The sequence below is a fragment of the Kogia breviceps genome, chromosome 10 (assembly GCF_026419965.1).
Source record: "Kogia breviceps isolate mKogBre1 chromosome 10, mKogBre1 haplotype 1, whole genome shotgun sequence".
Taxonomy (NCBI): Eukaryota; Metazoa; Chordata; class Mammalia; order Artiodactyla; family Physeteridae; genus Kogia; species Kogia breviceps.
In genome coordinates this window covers 48540866-48560608 of record NC_081319.1, presented here as the reverse complement: position 1 = coordinate 48560608, position 19743 = coordinate 48540866, and the positions used below count along the sequence as shown (strand labels likewise).

General features: G+C 54.2%; 3 protein-coding genes across 7 annotated transcripts in view; 2 read left to right on the top strand and 1 right to left on the bottom strand.

The window, feature by feature from the left end:
* Nucleotides 1-2812, top strand: part of DLEC1 (DLEC1 cilia and flagella associated protein) — a 113744-nt gene extending 110932 nt beyond the window's left edge. The window contains exon 40 of the mRNA XM_059077244.2: nucleotides 51-2812. Within this exon, the coding sequence (XP_058933227.1) occupies nucleotides 51-168 (118 nt within the window). The 3' untranslated portion in view covers nucleotides 169-2812. The remainder of the gene's footprint in view (nucleotides 1-50) is intronic.
* On the bottom strand, nucleotides 479-12430 carry ACAA1 (acetyl-CoA acyltransferase 1). Of its 3 annotated transcripts, none has more exons than XM_067005676.1 (12): nucleotides 11278-12430; nucleotides 10981-11074; nucleotides 9968-10025; nucleotides 6865-6944; nucleotides 6517-6559; nucleotides 4376-4474; nucleotides 3397-3477; nucleotides 2053-2243; nucleotides 1718-1897; nucleotides 1390-1445; nucleotides 1136-1281; nucleotides 479-823 (listed from the first exon to the last, which is right to left on the bottom strand). In XM_067005676.1, the coding sequence occupies exons 1-12, from the start codon at nucleotides 11452-11454 to the stop codon at nucleotides 748-750; spliced, it is 1281 nt and encodes a 426-aa protein (XP_066861777.1). In that variant the 5' UTR covers nucleotides 11455-12430; the 3' UTR covers nucleotides 479-747. The 3 variants fall into 3 exon arrangements, with proteins under 3 accessions (XP_066861777.1, XP_066861778.1, XP_066861779.1); XM_067005677.1 differs by having other exon boundaries at nucleotides 1240-1281; XM_067005678.1 differs by lacking the exon at nucleotides 4376-4474.
* Nucleotides 12431-12808: 378 nt separating this feature from the next.
* On the top strand, nucleotides 12809-17560 carry MYD88 (MYD88 innate immune signal transduction adaptor). 3 transcript variants are annotated; one of them, XM_067005679.1, is made up of 6 exons: nucleotides 12809-12945; nucleotides 13227-13484; nucleotides 14363-14497; nucleotides 14894-15074; nucleotides 15259-15350; nucleotides 15614-17560. In XM_067005679.1, the coding sequence occupies exons 2-6, from the start codon at nucleotides 13316-13318 to the stop codon at nucleotides 15766-15768; spliced, it is 732 nt and encodes a 243-aa protein (XP_066861780.1). In that variant the 5' UTR covers nucleotides 12809-12945; nucleotides 13227-13315; the 3' UTR covers nucleotides 15769-17560. The 3 variants fall into 3 exon arrangements, with proteins under 3 accessions (XP_066861780.1, XP_058933399.1, XP_058933398.1); XM_059077416.2 differs by lacking the exon at nucleotides 12809-12945 and having other exon boundaries at nucleotides 13104-13484; nucleotides 14894-15055; XM_059077415.2 differs by lacking the exon at nucleotides 12809-12945 and having other exon boundaries at nucleotides 13104-13484.
* The last annotated feature ends 2183 nt before the right edge of the window (nucleotides 17561-19743 follow it).

Here is a 19743-nt window from a genome sequence, read left to right as displayed (position 1 = left end):
GGAGCCCTGGCCCAGGGCCCCCTCCTCATCTCAGCCCCTGCTCCCCACAGGAGCTGTGAGCTGTACGAGTCCACGCTGGTGGTGGAAGGTGTGCTCGGTGAGAAACCCTGCACCCTGCGGCTCCGGGGCCAAGGCTCGTACGACGAGAGATATGCGTCACCCTACTAGCTCTGAGCCTCTGCCCTCAACCCCCAATACTGGAAATAAACACGGCCCAGAGCTATGGAGCAGCTTTACTGGGCAAAGGCACCTAATGGAGGACCTCTGAACAGCTCCTAGGAGGGAGGGACACCCCCACCCCCCCGCCCCACACTTCCAGGCCCTGTGTTCTCAGAGCTAATACAAAGGGTCGGCCACACCCCTGTGGATACCAGGGCAGTTAAAAAAGAGTCACTATACAGATTCAGCAGAGGCAGGACCAGCATAGCAAGAACTGGCTCTTTCTTGGGGAAAAAAACCCACAGCTACTAAGGGAAGGTAATGCATTTACGATGTTTACTGCACTCCACATCCACAGGCCCCTTCCCCCAGGAATCACACGGTGGCCTTGCAGGCTGGGTGACCCAGGCCAACTTTGCCTGTCTCAGCTAGAGGGGCCCGACGCCTCACCCACTCCTGTACTGTCTCATCAGTGTTCACATTTGCCAGCTTAGCTGAAGTGCCTTGATTTGCCACTACCACCGGTGCTGGAACTCCGCAGGTGTCACGTCTGTAGCGCTGCTGCCAGAGCACCGGGCTGGGCCTCCTTCAGTTGCCAGGGTACTCGAAGACGGCGGCGGCTCCCATGCCGGTCCCGATACACATGGACACCACCCCATATGCCCTGTGGAAGCAAAATGCGCTGGTTGGGTGAAGGCATAAAGGGCAGAAACCCAACCACCAAGCTCTCCCCGGACCAGGTTGAGCTGCATGGACCAAGGCCTTCACGGGCACAGGATGCCAGACCTCGGGGCACGTGGTTCCCCGCCTGCCCGCCGAGGCGCGCGCACATGGCCGGCGACGCCTGCCGCAGGCCAGGGACCCGTCTCCTCGGCTCGGAGTGTTTGGGGGTGGGCGGGCGGAGGCACCATACGCCTCCCCCATCGGGCGTGCCAGCTGGGCCACCCCCACCGACCCCCGTGGGGGCCGGCCTTACCGCCTCCCGCGGCGCTTCAGCTCATTGAGCAGCGTGATGACCTGTCGCGCCCCAGTGCAGCCCAGCGGGTGGCCCAAGGCCACCGCACCCCCCAGAGGGTTCACCTTCTCAGGGGGCAGTTGCAGCTTCTCCACACAGTAGACAGCCTGGAGGGAGGCTGAGCGTCAGCTGTAGCTCCCTCCCCAGTCCCCCGCACCACTTGCCCGCCGCCTCCAACTGGGCAGCCCAGGCAACAATGCAAAACAGGGGCTCGCCTGACTTGCGAAGGCCTCATTGATCTCAAAGATGTCCACGTCCTCCACCGTCAACCCTGCAGGCAAGCGGAAAAGACCTGAGCTGACCCAGTGGCCCCTTAGCAAGCTTCTCAGACTCCCTGGGGCCCCGCACCATCCATGGGCTGCCCAGCGTGTCTGCCTCTGTTCCAGATGGGTGAGTGGGTCCCAGCTGTGGGGTCAGGAAGGGGTCGGGGTGCTGGCCTGCCCCACCTTCACTCTGCGGCACCCGCAGGCCCACCCCAGGCACCCGCCTCTGGCAACAGCACGAGGGGCAGGAGCTGTAGCTCCTGTGAAGGAGCTATCTTACCTGCTTTTTGCAAAGCTACAGGGATGGCGTAGGCAGGTCCAATGCCCATGATGTCAGGCGGGACCCCAACCACTGCGTAGGACCTCAGGACCCCAAGGATGGGAAGGCCCAACTCTTCTGCCTTGGACCTTCTGGCCAGCAGGATGGCAGCTGCCCCGTCACTCACCTGGCTAGAGTTTCCTAGAGGCAAACCACAGGGTTAAGGAGGCCTCTGGGCGGCTCTGAGGAGGTCCAGACCTTCCACGCCCACCCTGCCTGGTGGCTCCAGGCTCCCAGAGGAGAACACGCGGCATGGAAACAGCCCCCTCCTCACCCCACCCCCAGCCCAGTCTCACCAGCTGTGGTAGAGCCCCCCTTCTTAAAGGCAGGCTTCAGTTTGGCCAGGCCCTCCAGGGTGGTATCAGGGCGGATGCCCTCATCGTGGGCCACGGTGACACTTCTCTCAGTGCCCTTGTCATCACGGACTGTGGTGGTCACAGGCACAATCTCGGCTTGGAAACAGCCCTTGCTCTGGGCTCTGGCTGCCCTGCCAGCACCGTGGACAGCCAGGCTCAGGTTTCCATGGGGTTACCTTCCTTCCTGGGGTCCCTCCCTGGGGTCCCTCCCTGAGGCCCCCTGCCCTGCCCTCTGGGACAGACATGCAAGCTCAGGCTGCTAAATGCAGGGTCACACTCACCTCGGGGGGAGTGCAGAGGGTCCCCTACTACCCCACCTGCCCTGGGAGTGGGAAGCCCAGGGCTTTACAGGGACTTCTTGGCCATCAGTCTTAGACCTTCAGATCCTGGCTGATCCCAACCTCAAAGGGGAGGGGGAAGTTTGGAAGTGGCGGCTCCCCTTTGAGACCTTCACCCAAGAGGGACTAAGCCAAACTGAGGCTGGAGCCCCAGGAATGTTTGTGCTGGGTTCTGCCAGCTTTTCTGTTCCCTCCCATCACTCAATTCCATCCGTTCCCCCTGTTTCCACATGATTAAAATGACATATACTACCCTGAATATATCTATGCATAATTTGCATGAGTGACACTTATGATTAACACAAACTTGTTAGTGAAATAAAATTTTTTAAATGTCAAAATAAAATAAAATGCCATATACCAAACTACTGGATGAATCTTTGTATTTAAACAGTGTAAAAGCACAGGGCATTTTAGGGTGATCCTTGCAATCATATGCAAAATGTAAGGGCCCCTGGGCATTCCCATGGGGAGGAAGCCACAGCTTTCACCAAATTCTCAAATTCTCAAATGGTTACTTGCACCCAAGTGGCTAAGGACCACTACCTCAGTGTCCCCAGCCCCTGCCTCAGGATGCTACCCCAGACTCAGGGATGCCAGGGTCCCCGGCAGCACTGGCTCCACCCTCCAGGCTATCCAGAGAAGCCTGTGGTTACCATGTCTAATCACCAAACCACAGCCAACTAGAGAAGAGCCCTGGCCCTCCTTACACTCTCAATGAATGGATGGGGAAACCGAGGCCAAGCTAGGGAAAGACACTCAGGGTAAACAGACCGTAATGGGACATAGTGCTAACTGCACAGTGGCCCCTGGCCCTCCCGCTTCTGGGAGGTACAGGCTTGGAAACCAGTGGTAGCCTAAGGGCAGCTTCACCTGAGATCACTTAGGACAGCCTCCAAACCTCACTCTCCAGCCCTTTAAACATCTCACCCCAAATAGCACTCACTTTTGCTGGGAAGCCAGTGCAAAGGCATCCTGCTTCTCCCGCGAAATGCCAAACCGCTCGGCTACGTTCTCTGAGGTTATCCTAGAACACAGACAACAAACAGTGAGCGCGGAGCCAGGCAGCCTGGGGATGGGCCCCAGGGCTGCAGGCAGGAGAGAAGCGGAGGGCCCGTCTGTGCCACGGTGACAGTAGTGACGACTCAGGGCGGAGCACAGCTAGGGAGTCAGCACGCTGGCCATACACTAAGAAGCCTGTTGACCAGAGACCAGCACACAGGAGGGCGTGGGTGGGGCACTAACTGGCTTGGCCAGCTTCTCTTGTGCCTCAAGGAAAAGTGCTTTACGGCGGGAAACGAGTCCCCCTCTGGGAAGGCCACACCCAGCTTTCTGCTCCCCGTAGCTGGACCTTCCCCTCATCCTGGGAGCCCAGAGCCACAGAGGGGCCTTCGGCCAGGGCTTCTGGCTTTACAGGCTTCCCTCGGAGATGGTCCCTGGATGTGGAGGCAGCCGCACATCCCCTCACACGTCCAGCGGAGCCACGACTCCCTGCCCACGGACCCCGGGGGTGGCTCTGGATGCAGAGCTTAGCTGCTCTGTGAATGCAGCACCTTTGACGCTGCACTAACAGGTCCCAAGGGCCCTCGTCGGCATGGCCGGTGAGCAAAAGCCTCCCACCTCCTCAACTTTCTAGGCCTCCAAGGCTTTAGGGTGCAGCTGCCATCATGCCTTGTGTGACTGAGCCCCTCAGGGTGGGAGTGACAGGCTGGGCCATGCTTGGAAACCCAGAGGAAAAGAGCGGACTGGGGGCCTCAGGACACCGAAGTCAGGGCCAGCACTAAGTCCCATGCCCAGAGTCCCTGCAGGGCAGACCAGGGCCGAAGGTGGGAGGCCGCAAGATAATCCAAGTTCCTGCACCCCTGCTCCGGGTCAGGCAGGGAGCTGAGGGGGGACAGGAACACAGAGCCAGTGTGGGTGCTCACCCCATAGGAATCAGGCAACCTCTGGCCGCCTCCTTCTCCACCAAGCGAGAGGTAACATTTCCAGGGTTCTCTCTGTCGGCCAGGGACATGGACTCCACCCTGAAGAGGAGGTGATCATCAGCGGGACTCCCCACGGAGAGCCCTGCATCTGGCAAGTGCTGGGAAATGGCCAGGGATCTCAAGGCAGGGCACTGGCCGGCAGCACAGAGCTGGGGGTGCAGGGCTGCTGAGCCCCAGCCGCACCGTCGCCCCCACCGCTGCACAATCCACATGCCTGGGCAGGGCCTCGCTTCCCAGCACAACTGGTCCTGCAGCCGGTGCCAAGGAAAGCAGCCTAGTGTTGGCCACTGTGGGAGAAACACATCTAACAAGCCTGGGCCCTGCCCTCAGGGGCCGCAAATTCAGCAGTGAGAAAAGAGACAAATGTTTTAAAAGCTGCACATCAAAGAGCAAGCCGACCTGCAAAGACCAGGAGGTGCTAGGAGCCCAGGGAAACACACGCAATCTCAGTTTAGTGTGGTCCAAAGGGCTTCCATGCTCTAGTAGGTCTGTGAGAGAGTGGCATAGACATATATACACTACCAAATGTAGGGTGGATAGCTAGTGGGAAGCAGCCGCATGGCACAGGGAGATCAGCTTGGTGCTCTGTGACCACCTAGAGGGGTGGGAGGGAGGGAGACGCAAGAGGGAAGAGATATGGGAACATATGTATATGTATAACTGATTCACTTTGTTATAAAGCAGAAACTAACACAACATTGTAAAGCAATTATACTCCAATAAAGATGTTAAAAAAAGGGCGGGGGGCTTCCAGGAGGTGGCAGAATATAAGGCCTCAAAGGATGATAACACATAACCTCGACTGCACACTTTTCGTGTGCTCAGCGCTATTGTAAAAATCTTTTCTGGGAATTCCCTGGCCGTCCAGCGGTTAAGACCGTGCTTCCACCGCAGCAGGCACAAGTTCGATCCCTGGTCGGGGAACTAAGATCCCACATGCCCTGTAATGTGGCCACCTGCTCCCCCACCACCAAAAAAAAAAGTCTTTTCAGGTATAAGAGCGCTTTGAACAGTGTCAGGCTCAGAGAAGCTGAGTTAACTTGTCCATAGTCACTCAGCCAGGATCCAAATTTAGGTAGTCTGGCTTCAGAGTCCACTGCCACCTAGGATATCCTGGGCTACTCATCATGATCACAGTCTACGGGGAACAGTCAGCCTGTGACATGAGGGAATGTCCTGGCCCCAAATCCTTAATACCGGAGTAACACGGTCTTTAATTTGCTCGGGGACTCAGATACCCTCTAAGAAACTCATGAAGGCTCCAACCTTCTCCTCAGGTCACCCACACCCCCGTCCCTCCTCCAGTAAGATAGAAACCAGAGGGCAGCCCGGGCAGTGGCCTTTGCCCGGCCAAAGTCCCTGCAGTGTGGTCTTTGGGTTTATCTACAACTGCAGACACAGGGCAGTACAGCAAGTGCCAACTGGCACAGCTCTGAGATGGTCCAGCAGGGCTCCAATCGGGAAATGCTATGGAGAGGAACTGAGAGACAGAGGAAGCACGTCAGGGTCCTGGGGCTGCTGGCCTCCCCGAGGCTGCCAACACCCAACGCCCACCCCAGCCATCCCCTCCCTGGGCTCCGCATGCTGCAGCCAAAGACGGAGTCACAGCTGACAAGGACGAAACCACCACAGATCTGACCGTGTCCCTCAGAACCCAGGAGGCAGCTGGAAGTTTCCACCCTGGTCAGGGTGGGGGACAGCCAGCCTGTGAAATGAACAAACTAGTTCTATAGCAGGCAGCTGTCCCTGGCTCTAGGGAAGCAAAACTGCTCTTTCTCTCTCAGCAGCCATCATGAATCAACAAGGGTCACAGACAGAAACCCAGTGCCGTATTTCCTCACAATGCTTGCCCACATTTCCAGCCCGACAGATTTCCAAGAAAGAAAGCTCTTCAAAGCCAATTTCCTCTGGTGCTGAGAGATGTGAGCGGTTCCCGAGCAGCCAGAGCTGGGGACCACTTCTAAGCGCCTGCGAGGGCCAGGGGAGAATTCTAAAATCATGGCTTCTGAGAACTCAGGAGATGAACATTAGTTTCACTGTTACAAGTCGGTTAATAAGCTCCAGCAGGAAAAAATTCTTACCCACAAGCCATGCCAATGTCATAAGACCCATTTCTGATGCCACCTGCAACAAAAGCATTTCATAAACATCCTTCCCCAGAGTCCATCTGTCCTGGGAACAGGGGAGCCTCTTCCCCACCTGGTCTCTAAGAGGGACTCAGCCCCAGCCTCAGAGATGGAAGACCCAGGAGTGTCCAGAAAAGGCTGGGGGTGCAGTGAGGGGCTCTCCTCCAGGCTTTCTGTGGTTACGGTCCTGTCAGAAATCCTTACTGCTTGCCCAGCAGACAGGGACTCTGACGACCCAAACCCGAGGAGCCACAGGACCAAGGCCAGGCCGCAGCACTGGGTGCCCACCCAGTCAGAACTTACCAGCTATGCTGGCCACCGCCTGGAGCCCCGACGAACACTGTCTGTTGACAGCTGACAAAGGCACGGTCTCTGGGATGTCACTGAAACAGAAAGTGAGACCAGAGAGTCAGCGCCCTCTCCCCTGCCAGGCTCTCAAGGAAAGCAGGCCTGTGCTCCTGGCCAACATGACTGCCCCTTCAGGGGACAGAAAGCCCAGGGGAACAAACCCAGCAGCCCTGCCCCTACTCCAGGCCTGACCTACACTGGGCAAACCCATCTCTGCAGGTGCTTGCTCCCCAGTGCCCCACAATCACACGCCCTTCCACCCTGTGATTCTCCTCATCCAAGGCCAAGCACAGCCCAAAGGCAAGAGAAGGCTGGTTGGGCTACTGGGGTTCTTCTTTCTCTTCCTTTGAAGATTCAAAAATTAAAACAGTATATCCCTGTTTCCCATGAAGAATAGAGAAGAGGGTCTGTGGCCGAGACAGGGAACCAGTGCAAAATAAATGTCTGAAGTATGACAGATGGCCAACAGGCACATGAAAAGATGTTCAACGTCGCTAATTCTTAGAGAAATGCAAGTCAAAACTACAATGAGGTACCACCTCACACCAGTCAGAATGGCTGTGAACAAACGCTGGAGAGGGTGTGGAGAAAAGGGAACCCTCCTGCACTGTTGGGGGAATGTAAATTGATGCAGCCACTGTGGGGAACAGTATGGAGGTTCCTTAAAAAACTACAAATAGAACTACCATACAACTCGGCAATCCCACTCCTGGGCATATATCCAGAGAAAACCATAACCCCAATGATCGCTGCAGCACTATTTACAATAGCCGAGACATGGAAGCAACCTAAGTGTCCATCAAGAGGAACAGATGAAGAAGATGTGGTACATACATACAACGGAATATTACTCAGCCATAAATAGAACGAAATAATGCCATTTGCAGAAACATGGATGGACCTACAGATTGTCATACTGAGTGAAATAAGTCAGACAGGGAAACAAATATCATATGATATCACTTACATGTGGAACCTAAAATATGACACAAATGAACTTATCTACGAAACAGAAATGGACTCACAGAGAACAGACTTGTTTTTGCCAAGGGGGTTGGGTAGGGGAGGGATGGATTGGGAGTTTGGGATTAGCAGATGCAAACTATTATATATAGAATGGATAAACAACAAGGTCTTACTGTATAGCTCAGGGAACTATATTCAATATCCTGTGATAATCCATAATGGAAAAAATATATTAAAAAAGAATGTATATATATGTATAACCCAATCACTTTGCTGTACAGTAGAAATTAACACAACATTGTAAATCAACTATACCTCAATTAAAAAAAAAAAAAAAGAAATGTCTCAAGTATGAGGCTAGAAACCATCCCCACTCCTCAGTCTTACTAGTAACCATATGGCCTTTATGTTCCCATTGTCTCTGGAAAGGCTGTTCTCAGCTGGACAAAAATCCCTGATGGGTACTAGGTGTTCTAACATCCCTTCTTCTGACTGATGGGTTCCCCCAGGCTCTCACACTAGTTCCAGCCCTGGAAGCTGGTGAGGCTGCCTCTGCCAGTGTAACCTGTGCTGGCCAAGGGTACAAAGCCCTGGGGAAATCCCCAGACCCATGGACTCAGAACCTCAGGGGTGAAAGCACTCTGTTGATTCTGCTGATTCTGGCGTGCAGCCAGGGTTGGGAACCTCTGGGCTAGTGCCCAGGCCAGGCTCCGCTGAGACCCTCTTGGGTGGATAGTCTCCTGGGTCCCTGTAGGCTGTTTTGTTTGTTTGTTTTATTTTTTTTGCGGTACTTGGGCCTCTCACTGTTGTGGCCTCTCCCATTGCAGAGCACAGGCTCCAAAAGCGCAGGCTCAGCGGCCATGGCTCATGGGCCCAGCCGCTCCGCAGCATGTGGGATCTTCCCGGACCGGGGCCGGGGCACGAACCCGTGTCCCCTGCATCGGCAGGCAGACTCTCAACCACTGTGCCACCAGGGAAGACCCCCTGTAGCCTGTTTAACCCTTCCCAGGTCCCCTAACTCCCTACTACCTAGTTACCACCCCTTCACCCAATCCACCAAGTGTTCATTAAACACCTACTCGGTATGAGGCACCACTGGAGGAATGCTGACATGCTTATAATACAGAGCCCTAGAGGATGCCCGACCACACACAGAAAGTGAATTAACAAGCAGAGACTACAATAACAGAGCAAGACGGCAAAGCACATCACAAGGAAGCACGTGACTAGCGACTGGAAAAGAACGGGCCCTCGTTTTAAGCTTGGGAACTCAGAGAAGTCTGGTCAAAATGGTGAAGCTGTGTTTGAACAGAGTTTAACTAGGGCAGAGAGGGGAGGTAGGGACAATACTGCAAGGGGACAGAAAGACCAGCTTAGGGAAGGCAGTGGGCAGACAGGCTGGTTGAAAGAGGAAGCAGCAGGTAGATTAGTATGGAAGTCAAGTCTGGAGCCAAATTGCTGGAATCTTCGAAATCCAGGCTAAGCAGTCTGAACCTCTCCTAGTCTCCACAGGTTTTGTCAGTTTTCCTGTTCCTTCACTAGTTAATGTTCCTGTGATTTCTTCTCCACGAAGCTGGGAGTACACAGCTCAGTGGCTCTTAAATCGACACGTGAAAATAATTTAAACCTCCTCCCTGTCTTAGGACAACAAGTGGTAAAGGGCAATTCACCAGGGCCCCTTCTGGGCTACCCTTCACTCCAAGATTCTGCCCAGTCCCCAAGCCTCTGCTGATGGGCTAGCGTTTAAAAAGCTCAAAATCACTCTTCAGTGTGCCAACCTAGTTATTTACTTGACAAGAGGACAGAGTTCACAAGCAACAAGCTGATTTTGGCTTAAGAAAAATCAGGCCACAAAGAACTTTTTGCTCCAGTCCCAAAGGCCGTCTGTCCTGGCTCAGCGCTGGGAAACACACCCTCCCTTCAAAGTAGGGGAAAGGCAGCATCCAGAAAAGCAGGGTGCTGAGGACCCTGGCTGTGTCCAGGTCTGGTGTCCAATCCTGATCTTCTCCCCCCAACAGGCTGAGTTCTCTGGGACCTGAGCCCAAGCAAGAGCGTGAATAGCCAACCCAGGGCAAGAACTGGAAAAGTTTACCTCAGAAACTGGGCAATTCGGGCCATTAATGCTCCGGCCCCAGGCTGAAGCACGTTTCCTGTGGACAACAAACCTTTATTCAGTGCCAGGCACTAAGGTACAGCTGTGATTACCAAGAGGGGGGTATTCCAGATCTTCCTTCAGAAACAGTGGAATTTCAAGGTCTGGAGCAGGGGCAGCCAGCTATACAGCAGCTTGTCCTCATACACTAGATCCAGTCCCTGAGAGGCCCAAGCTCCCTTGCCCATGCAACCTGCTTTTCCAAAACAGCACACACTGGGGAGGTCGTGTGCCTTTAAAAGTTAACATGGAAAGAAGAATGTAGTGCAAATTTTGAAGTCTGAAGAAGTAGTTCTGTCAGTTAGGAAACTGTTTTTGAAATGCACACCTTCCCCTGAGTGTCCTCCACCAAGCCCTGCTGGCACTCCAGGGGTGGAACAGTGATCCCCCATCTAGGGCTGACACTTATGTGACGTGACTCTTACCATATAATGTTATGTTTCCAGGCTAGAGGAGCAGAGTTGGGGGAAAAGGGTTGGACTGAAGGTCAAGAGGTCCTGGATTCAGGTCCAAGCTCTGCTGCAAATTCCCCAGGCCTCAATTTTCTCCATCTGTAAATGCGGGACTGGACTAGATGGGTTTTGATGCTCTAAACTCCCTCTGTTCTACCCTGGCATAGATAGTACGTCAGGATGGGTAGAGAACCCTAGCCTCCTCTTAGGGTGTTCTCAAACTCCTGCGCCAAGACCCTGGGGTTGAAATGTCTCACTTGAGATCCCTGCTTTCTATCATACTTAGTATGCAGAATGTGCTTGGAGCAGGCACAGAAAATGCCTGGAGGCGGGGGTGGGGCGGTGGAGTCTATAGCCCGAAAGGGACGATTACAGTCAGCTGCGTGAAGTCTATAGCCATTCCCCTCAGGGAAAACACCTGGAAAGTGCCTGGTGTTCGAGCAGAGCTTCGGCGTAATGGGAAGGCGAGAACCGAGCGCAGGGTCCGGGTAGTGCACTCACCCACGCAAATATCTCCCAGCTGGGCCGGGCTCAGCTTGACGTCCTGGAGAACCGCGGTCATGACGGCGGAGAGAAGCTCGTCGGGGGTGGTGTCCTGCAGCGGGAAGCGCGCGGCTGGCGGCGGTGCTCAGGGTTCCCAAGATCCCAGCTCCCCCAGCCCCACCCCAGAGGGACAGAGCGGTCACAACTCGGGCGCGGAGCCACCACCGACGCCGAGGGTTATCGAACAGAGGAGCCAGACCCCAGCCCGCCCCGGGGCGCCATCTCACACCCGGCGCCCGAGCCCAGGGGCCTCACCTTGAAGCCGCCGCGGCCCGCTCGGCCAATGGCCGTGCGCCGCCCGTGCACCACCACTACATCCTCCGCCGACTTCCGCGGAGCGCCGCTCCAACATGGAGCGGCCCGCGGCGCCGGCTCCGGGCCCGAAGCGGGCTGGCGGTTCAGGTGACCCAGCACCACCTGCAGCCTCCGCATCGCGTAGCTCAGCAGGGTAACGCCGCAACCAGCTAGAAGAGAGCAATCCACAGACCGTCGCCCGCGCAAGCGCGGAACCGTACCTCTGACCACCCTCTTCCTCTATCCTTAGCCCCGCCCACAACCCTGCGGGTCTGACTGGCCCTTCCTTCTAAGGTCCCGCCCACCTCCCTACCTCAGACAACCAGAAGGCGAGTCTGCCTGAGGTCCCGCCCCTAGCCGCAAACGGAACCTCCTAAAGTTGAACCCAAGAGGGTCTTTCCTCAAAGCCCCGCCTACAGTAACCTCAGGCGGCTGCCAACCAGGAGGTGGGCTTTTCTGAAGCCCCGCCTAGAAATACAGACAGGAAACATTTCCACTTGCAGCCCCGCCTACTGCCAAACCCGAGGCGGGTCTCTGAGAGCCCCATTGGTATCTTGAAGCAAATTTCACCACTGCCAGGGGTCCCTTTCCCTACAACTCTGCCCGCTGCCCGCCACCAAACAGAAGGCAGGTTCGTCAGGAGCGCCGCCTACAGCTTCTTGCCGGGAAAGAGGGGCTAGCGACTATAATTCCTCTTCCCCCTGCCTAGCCTTCTCTGCTGTCTCCCACAAGCTGGGGGACCTAAATAATTCCGAGATGCCGCAGAGCCTACCCCGACGCGCTTGGGCTCTCCTGGGAAGTCTTTCGAGAAGACTGAGGGAATTTGGGATTCTGGGGTGGCAGGACAACGGATTGTACAAATGTGCCGGAGATGTGACAAGCCCCCTATCTGGAGAAAGAGTATCATACTTTTGTTTAAAAAAACGATTTTACAGTCATTTGGGATGATTTGATTAGTGCCCACCTCCCCCGCTAGGCTGGGGTTTCCGCCAAGTCAGAGAAGGACTCTGTATCCAGGATGCCTGCAACATACTTGACACTTAATAGGTGATCAATAAATACCTACTGAATGAGTGAATGAACCAAAGCTCCCCAGGTCAGGACGATGTCCCCTGCCCCCTAAAAAGTAAGGCCGGGTGCCCGCTTGACTCCCAATGGCAATGTTTTCCCTAGACCCCAGAGGGTAGTACTGGGTTTCTCTCAGACAGGAAGCCAGGGTGTCCTGTTACCCTCAAACACGGAGGGTGGGGTCGTGCCCCCCACTTTTCAAGGACTGGGCCATGGCATGCCTCTGGCTCCAGAAGGCAATATGCCCTTTTCCACCTCCAACTCTGGGTGTACAGCCAGGGATTCCCCATACTCCTAAGGGCGGGATTGTGTGCTCTACCAGAATTGGGGAGAGGGGAGGTGGAGGGAGGTAGAGCCGATGCCTGCCCCCTTGCCCATTCCCCGCCATCCCTGAGGGCAGGACCGTATGAACCCCTCAGATCCCTGATGGAAAGGTTGTAAGTCCACCAGATGCCAAAGAGCAAGTCACCTCTTTCCTATAACACCGGAAGGAAGGTCATCGTCTCACTGCCGCACCAGACCCTCCTGGACAGATAGGTGGAGCTCCGTCGACCTTAAAAGGTAGGTTCCCAGTCCCCACACCCCCAGTCCCCTGAGATCCCGAGGGCAGGGGTGGGGCGCCCCCCACTTCCGCACATCTATTGGGGCTCTAGATTGTAGGGCGGGGCGTCGCTTCGAAAGAGAAACCGGCGGGGCGGGGCAGTTGGGCGGGGTGGCGGTAGGGAAAGGAGGAAGCGCAGACCCACGACGCGCCTCTGCATGACGGCCCGCCATGGCTGAAGGAGGGTCGGACGCGGGCTCCGCGCCCCCCACCCCTTCCCTGTTCTCCCTGCCCCTGGCAGCGCTCAACGTGCGAGTGCGGCGCCGCCTGTCGCTCTTCCTAAACTTGCGGGCGCATGTGGCGGCCGACTGGACCGCGCTGGCGGAGGAGATGGGCTTCGAGTACTTGGAGATCCGGCGGCTGGAGACGCATGCCGACCCCACGGGCAGCCTGCTGGACGACTGGCAGGGACGACCCGGCGCCTCGGTGGGCCGCCTGCTCGAGCTGCTCGGCAAGCTGGGCCGCGACGACTTGCTGATGGAACTGGGACCCAGCATCGGTGAGCGCCCCCTTCCAGGCCTCATATCCGAGGTGGGGGTGGGGATGAAGGGGCTGACCATAACTGGCCTCAGCATCTGTCCCACCTTTCCTTTCTTGGAGGCGGGGAGAGCCGGGGAGGGGGGGAGTAGTTTTGGGGTGGCAAGGGGGACACTGGAGGCAGCCTGAAAAGGGGGAAACGTGCAAGACCAGTTCCCTCTTTCAATACGTAGGATGATAGGGACTAGAGAAAGAAGGCGAAGGCCGGGAAAGGCACAAGGAAACAGCTTAGACAAAGGCTTTCACACAGGACCAGGAGTCAGAATAGGGGTCCTCTGTGGGGGGCTTGGGACTGCTTCAAGTATGTAGAGCAACAGGCAGGTAAGGAACTGAAAGCTTACAGTCTTTGGAAACTTCAGGTCCCTGGAAAATGCACCCCTTCCTGCCACTTGCTGACACATACCTGCACAGGCATGGGGACAGTGGCCCACTTGATTGGGGCTGCTGCCCTCGCTGCACATAATCACCAGGTCTCCTGAGCTCTTCTTCCATGCCCTGCTGACATCAGCTGTGGATCCTAGAAGAAGCATACCTTGGGTTCTATTCTCAGGAGCCTGGAGCTGGAGGGTGGGGGCGGGGAAGGCAATGGGATAGAGACACAAGCCTGACCTTGATGGCTTCCCTCGTGGCCAGAACACCACTGACATCCCTTTAGGATGGCCAGAGCCAGGTGGAAGGTCATCTTTTCACAGCTGTTGAACTGTGATGGCACCACTGGGCTAGAGAAGCCCTGGAGGACAACACAGCCAGGGAGGTGGGACAGGGGTTGGATCCTGACCGTGGGTGTAGAGTCGTGGGGTACCTGCGGGGAGCTGGTCACACCTTGTCTCTTCCCCACAGAGGAGGATTGCCAAAAGTATATTCTGAAGCAGCAGCAGGAGGCATCTGAGAAGCCTTTACAGGTGGACTCTGTAGACAGCAGCATCCCTCGGACGAGAGATCCAGCAGGCATCACCATTTGCGATGACCCCCTGGGTAAGGGCCCAGTACTGCCCCCCTGGGCCATAGGACATTGTGGTGTTGAAAGCATGGATGTTGAAAGCAGAGGGACTGTGGCACCTTGGGCAAGTCACTTAATCTCTCTGAGCTTCAATTTCCCAAGAAATGGGAATAATAAAGTTCTACCTCTGGTTTTGGTATGAGATTTTCATGAAATGATGTGTCTATCTCATGGTCAATCTAGGGTTTGGCCTGGGGTGGTAAGGAGGTGCTCATCTTTCCGCTCCTGGGAAAGGTACTTTCTCTGAGTAATGTCATCTCAGGATTGTGTAGGGGCCAGGATCACGGTCGCTTAGGCTGGGGGCACCTGGCTGGGCTCCTCCCCAGCCTTCCTGTAGGGCTCTGACCATCACCCTTGTGCTCTGTACCCAGGGCAAATGCCTGAGCGTTTTGACGCTTTCATCTGCTACTGCCCCAGCGATATCCAGTTTGTACAGGAGATGATCCGGGAGCTGGAACAGACAAACCATCGGCTGAAGTTGTGTGTGTCTGACCGCGATGTCCTGCCTGGCACCTGCGTCTGGTCCATCGCCAGTGAACTCATTGAAAAGAGGTTGGCTAGCTGGCCAGGGGGCAAGTGGGTGGGTGTACAAAGCCCTGCCAGGGATCCCAATGCTGGGATCCTCCCAGTTGGACCCTGTCTAGCCTGGGCACAGTGGGCTCCTCCCAAGGCTGTCCCCTGGGGGTATGCTGAACTAGGTCACCACAGTGCCTACAGCCTGCCCACTCTCCCTTAGGTGCCGTCGGATGGTGGTGGTTGTCTCTGATGATTACTTGCAAAGCAAGGAATGTGACTTCCAGACTAAGTTTGCACTCAGCCTCTCTCCAGGTAAGCTCAGCCCTGCCCTTGCCACAGAGAAGTGGGCGGGGCCTCAAAATGCCAGCCTTCCCTCACCAAGGGCCACGGATAGAGCATCAAGGAACTTGGGCAGGTCTCTGCACATAAGTGTGCATGCACGAGTGCCCTTTGTGTGGGTGAATATGTGCCAGGGGTGCTTAGTTGGGAGAGGGATGTTGTTAACCCCTGGACTGAGGATTGGTCCCACCCCACTGTGAGAGCCTGGTGCCAGCTCTGTACCCTTTGGCTTGCAGGTGCCCATCAGAAGCGACTGATCCCCATCAAGTACAAGTCAATGCAGAAAGAGTTCCCCAGCATCCTGCGGTTCATCACTGTCTGCGACTACACCAACCCCTGCACCAAGTCCTGGTTCTGGACTCGCCTCGCCAAGGCCCTGTCCCTGCCCTGAACTGCCCTGAGTCCCTGGGAGTGTGTGCATCTGTCTGCCTGTACATGTACTTCTACCCCTGCCTCCACCTGCAGTTGTACGGGGCATCTGTGCTCCACTGGCCTCTTGATTCCTGGACATGCCAACTCCACAGACACAGCTGCAGCCATTGTACGTATCTGGACATCACATCTCATGTCCTGCATAGAACATGTGGCTGCAAGTGGCACGCCCACTTGCTGTTATCAGCCAGGACAGTAAAAACCAGAGCCAGCTGGGACTAAGAGGAAGACCAGAAGAGCCAGCTCTGACCCATCCACATATCTTAGGCCTCAGTTTCTCCACCTGAGAACTAAGTAGGGTGAGGGGAACAGGCAGTAGCTGTGTTCTAATGATTGTGGGAAATGGTGAGGCACTGTTCTGAGTCTCCTGGGGACAGGAGACAAATCTTGGCTGAGAGAGAGCTAGCTGCCTGGGCAACGTGCTGGCCACTGCTGGGACCATGGCACTGCTGGGGTAGCTGCTTCCACAATGGTGCCTACGGATGCTTTGGGGCCCTGTTGCCCCACCTCACATCCCACTTCCTCCTGCCCCAGGGGACAGATGGGGAAGCAGGCTGGCCCAGCATAGGGAGGTCCTACATTGAGCCTGATTCCCCAAGGGTCCACCTCTCATCTGCCTCTTTGACTCCTCCCAGCCTCTGCTCACCTTCCCTGTGATAGGTCCCCAAGACACTGGCCTGAGCGTCTGGAGCTGCTTTTCACTTCCACCTATTGAGTGCCTGTGGTCCTGCTCTCAGCTCTGCCCTGCGTGAGACAGGATTCCGTCTTCTGGCATCTCCATCAAGTTTGGGTTCTGGAGCTAGGTCACCATGGTGGTGTGAACAGGAAGCCTTCCTCCCTGGGCCACCCACAGAGAACTTTCCCACCAATCTTCTGCACTTAATTGCCTTACAAAGTTATTTGCTGGGACTAGTTTACAAACAGTGACCACACAAGAGCCTCTTGCCCCAAAGCTTGTAGGCACATGGACACATACAAGCTCACACACAGAGACACATATACGTGCACAGGGACCCTCATGCACACACATACAGGCATCTTCATGCACACATTTCCCTGGATACAGCTGCCAGGAACAGCTGGGTGGAACAGTCCCACCACAGAGGGGGCCTAACCCTGGACTAAGATGGGACAATCTTGTATTCTTTTTCTGTTTCCCTCTTCATTGGAACCAGACTCTGGAAAGGACCCATTATGCCAGCATTTATGCCTTCAGTGAAGCACAGAGCGAGGAAAGAGCTGCTTGAACTCACAGAGCAAGTTAGCTGTGACAGCTGTTTTTCCCTCCTTGGGGGATTTGTACGTTGGTTTCCCTTAAGCTCTCCTTCAAGGAGAAAATGTCATGGTCTCAGGTCTCTGTGCCAGGATAGGACCCAGAACCCTAAATCTAATAGCAAATGTATGCCTTCTCCGCTCCACTTCCAGCAAGGGCTGGGGCAAACCAAGTACCTTCCCTCAGGGTCTCAAGAGGGATTGGAGGCCCCTCTCTGCATGATCTTGATGAAGCACTTAGCTACTAGGTACCTATCCCCACTTTGATACTGGGAAGTATTTTAAAACTTTTTCAAGAAAGTATTTTTCAGGGACTTCCCTGGCAGTCAGTGGTTAAGACTTCGCCTTCCAGTGCAGGGGGTGTGGGTTCGATCCCTGGTGGGGGAGCTAAGATCCCACATGCCTCAGGGCCAAAAAACCAAAACATGAAACAGAAGCAATATTGTAAAAACTAAATAAAGACCAAAAAAAATTAACAACTTTTTTTTAAAAAGTATCTTTCACACCTGTTTGTATTCATTGTGAGAATTTCAAAGAGAGCTAAAAAATGCCTCTTTATAACTTCCCCTTCTGTATCCCAGGTTTATAATAAAGAGTTCTCTACTTTGGGAGTGGCAGGTTTCATTTGTGTCTGGAAGCAGTAACTCGGGATAACGCTCTCCTGGGTACATGAAACTGGCGCCTTGGGTAGGTTCCAGTGGGTTTGCCAGGAACTTCCTTAAGGCTGGGCCTCCTCCTCACAGGGTCCAAGCCTCACCAGGGCTGCAGGCAGAACTGGAAACAGCAGCTCAGCTACCAACGCTGGGGACACTGCTTGCCTCTGCCAAGCTTGGTCTTCTGGGGATTGTGCCACACTCCTGGGTCCTAGCCCGGCCAGCGGGAGGGGCTGCTCTCCTAGGCTCCAAGGAGAGTCTGGAGAGTCCCCACTCCAGATCACAGATCTCCGGAGAACGCAGTTGTTACCAGTAATGGCCATCCTTGGGCATATCTGTGTTAATCCTGAAAGGATCGAGCTATTTTTAAATAGAATGCACGACTTTTTTACTGTTCACTTGAGAAAAATAGAAAATATGAAGAAAAAAATACCCATAATCCTAATCCCAGAGATAACTCTGGTGACCTTTTAGAGTGCCCAAATAATTTCAGCGACCACAGCTTTTCTCTCACTGGTCTCTCTGTTACCATGTCCTGGCTCCTGAGCCTCCTGGATGCTGGAGGCTTCCCAGCCTTGCCTCTGTACACTCAGGACTCCTAGAAAGTCCCCCTGAGGCCAGACCTTCCTCTCCAGTGTCCCCTTGGGAACAAAGCCTCAGTGTGGTCCCAGCAGGGCCCCTGGGATCTGCCTTGTGCCCATTTGGGTCTGCTTCTGGTCATGGAGAGGGCTCTCTGGGCAACACCAGTCACGTCATAGGGAAAGCCCCTGTTCTCTCAGGTCAAGATGGTGACCTGAATGCGCTCAGCTCAATCCCATCTAATCCTCACACCCCTCTCACCTTCCTCCAGTGCCCACCTCCCCAAAGGTAGGTTCCCAGATACCTAGAAAACTTCCTCTTCTCATTTTTGTTTTAGTCCCCTAGGAACTTTTGATAGAGAAATCCTTTTTCCTAAAGCGAAAATTCACTGATGAAATTATCCAAGGCAAAAGCAGGAAATTTTGGTGGGCAGCAGCAAAGGTAAAATACAAAATTATAAATCTACATGACAATTGACTTGGATTCTGCCACAAGTCAAGGGAAAGGGAAAGAAACAGGGACAGGGATTTCCTCCAGATTAGACAATAAAATATACTAATATAGTGTGACTTTGTTGGATCCTGGTTCAAACACATCAATTATAAAAAGATATTTTGGGGTCATATATCCAGTAGAGGTCAATATACAAAATATGTGAGAGCAACAAAAAAATAAACAACCCAATTAAAAAATGGGCAAGGGGGACTTCCCTGGTGGTCCAGTGGCTAAGACTCCAAGCTCCCAATGCAGGGGGCCCAGGTTCAATCCCTGGTCAGGGAACTAGATCCCACATGCTGCAAATAAGAGTTCGCATGCTGCAACTAAAAAAAAAAAAAAAAAAAAAAAAGATCCCGCGTGCTGCATCTAAGACCCGATGCAGCCAAATAAATAAATACTAAAAAAAAAAAAAAGAGCAAGAGACTTCAATATACTTCTCTCCAAAGAAGATATACAGATGACTAAAGAGTACATGAAAAGATGCTCAATATCACTAATCATTAGGGAAATGCAAATCAAAACCACAATGAGATACCATCTAATACCCATTAGGACGGCTACTACCAAAAAACCCAGAAAACTGGGACTTCCTTGGCGGTCTAGTGGTTAAGACTCTGTGCTCCCAAAGTAGGGGCATGGGTTCAATCTTTGGTCGGGGAACTAAGATACTGCATGCCACACTGTGTGGCCAAAACAAAACAAAACAAAACAAAAAACCCAAATGGTACATTTGCTGTGGTATGGCAATTTCCCAAAAAATTAAAAATAGAAATACCATATGATCCAGCAATTCCACTTCTGTGTGGAAACCCAAAAGAATTGAAAGCAGGGTGCAAATATCAAAGAGATATTTGTATACCCATATTCGTATCAGCATTATTCACAATAGCCAAAATGGGTAAGCAACCCAAGTATCCCTTGACAGATGAATG

Coding starts and splice junctions, on each gene's coding strand:
- ACAA1 (XM_067005676.1), bottom strand. CDS start 11,454: ATGCGGAGGCTGCAGGTGGTGCTGGGTCACCTGAACCGCCAGCCCGCT. Junction 1,446..1,717: donor TGTAGCTTTGCAAAAAGCAG/GTAAGATAGCTC, acceptor GCTTGCCTGCAG/GGTTGACGGTGGAGGACGTG. Junction 824..1,135: donor CTGAAGCGCCGCGGGAGGCG/GTAAGGCCGGCC, acceptor TTGCTTCCACAG/GGCATATGGGGTGGTGTCCA.
- MYD88 (XM_059077415.2), top strand. CDS start 13,157: ATGGCTGAAGGAGGGTCGGACGCGGGCTCCGCGCCCCCCACCCCTTCC. Junction 13,485..14,362: donor GGAACTGGGACCCAGCATCG/GTGAGCGCCCCC, acceptor TCTTCCCCACAG/AGGAGGATTGCCAAAAGTAT. Junction 15,351..15,613: donor TGCACTCAGCCTCTCTCCAG/GTAAGCTCAGCC, acceptor TTTGGCTTGCAG/GTGCCCATCAGAAGCGACTG.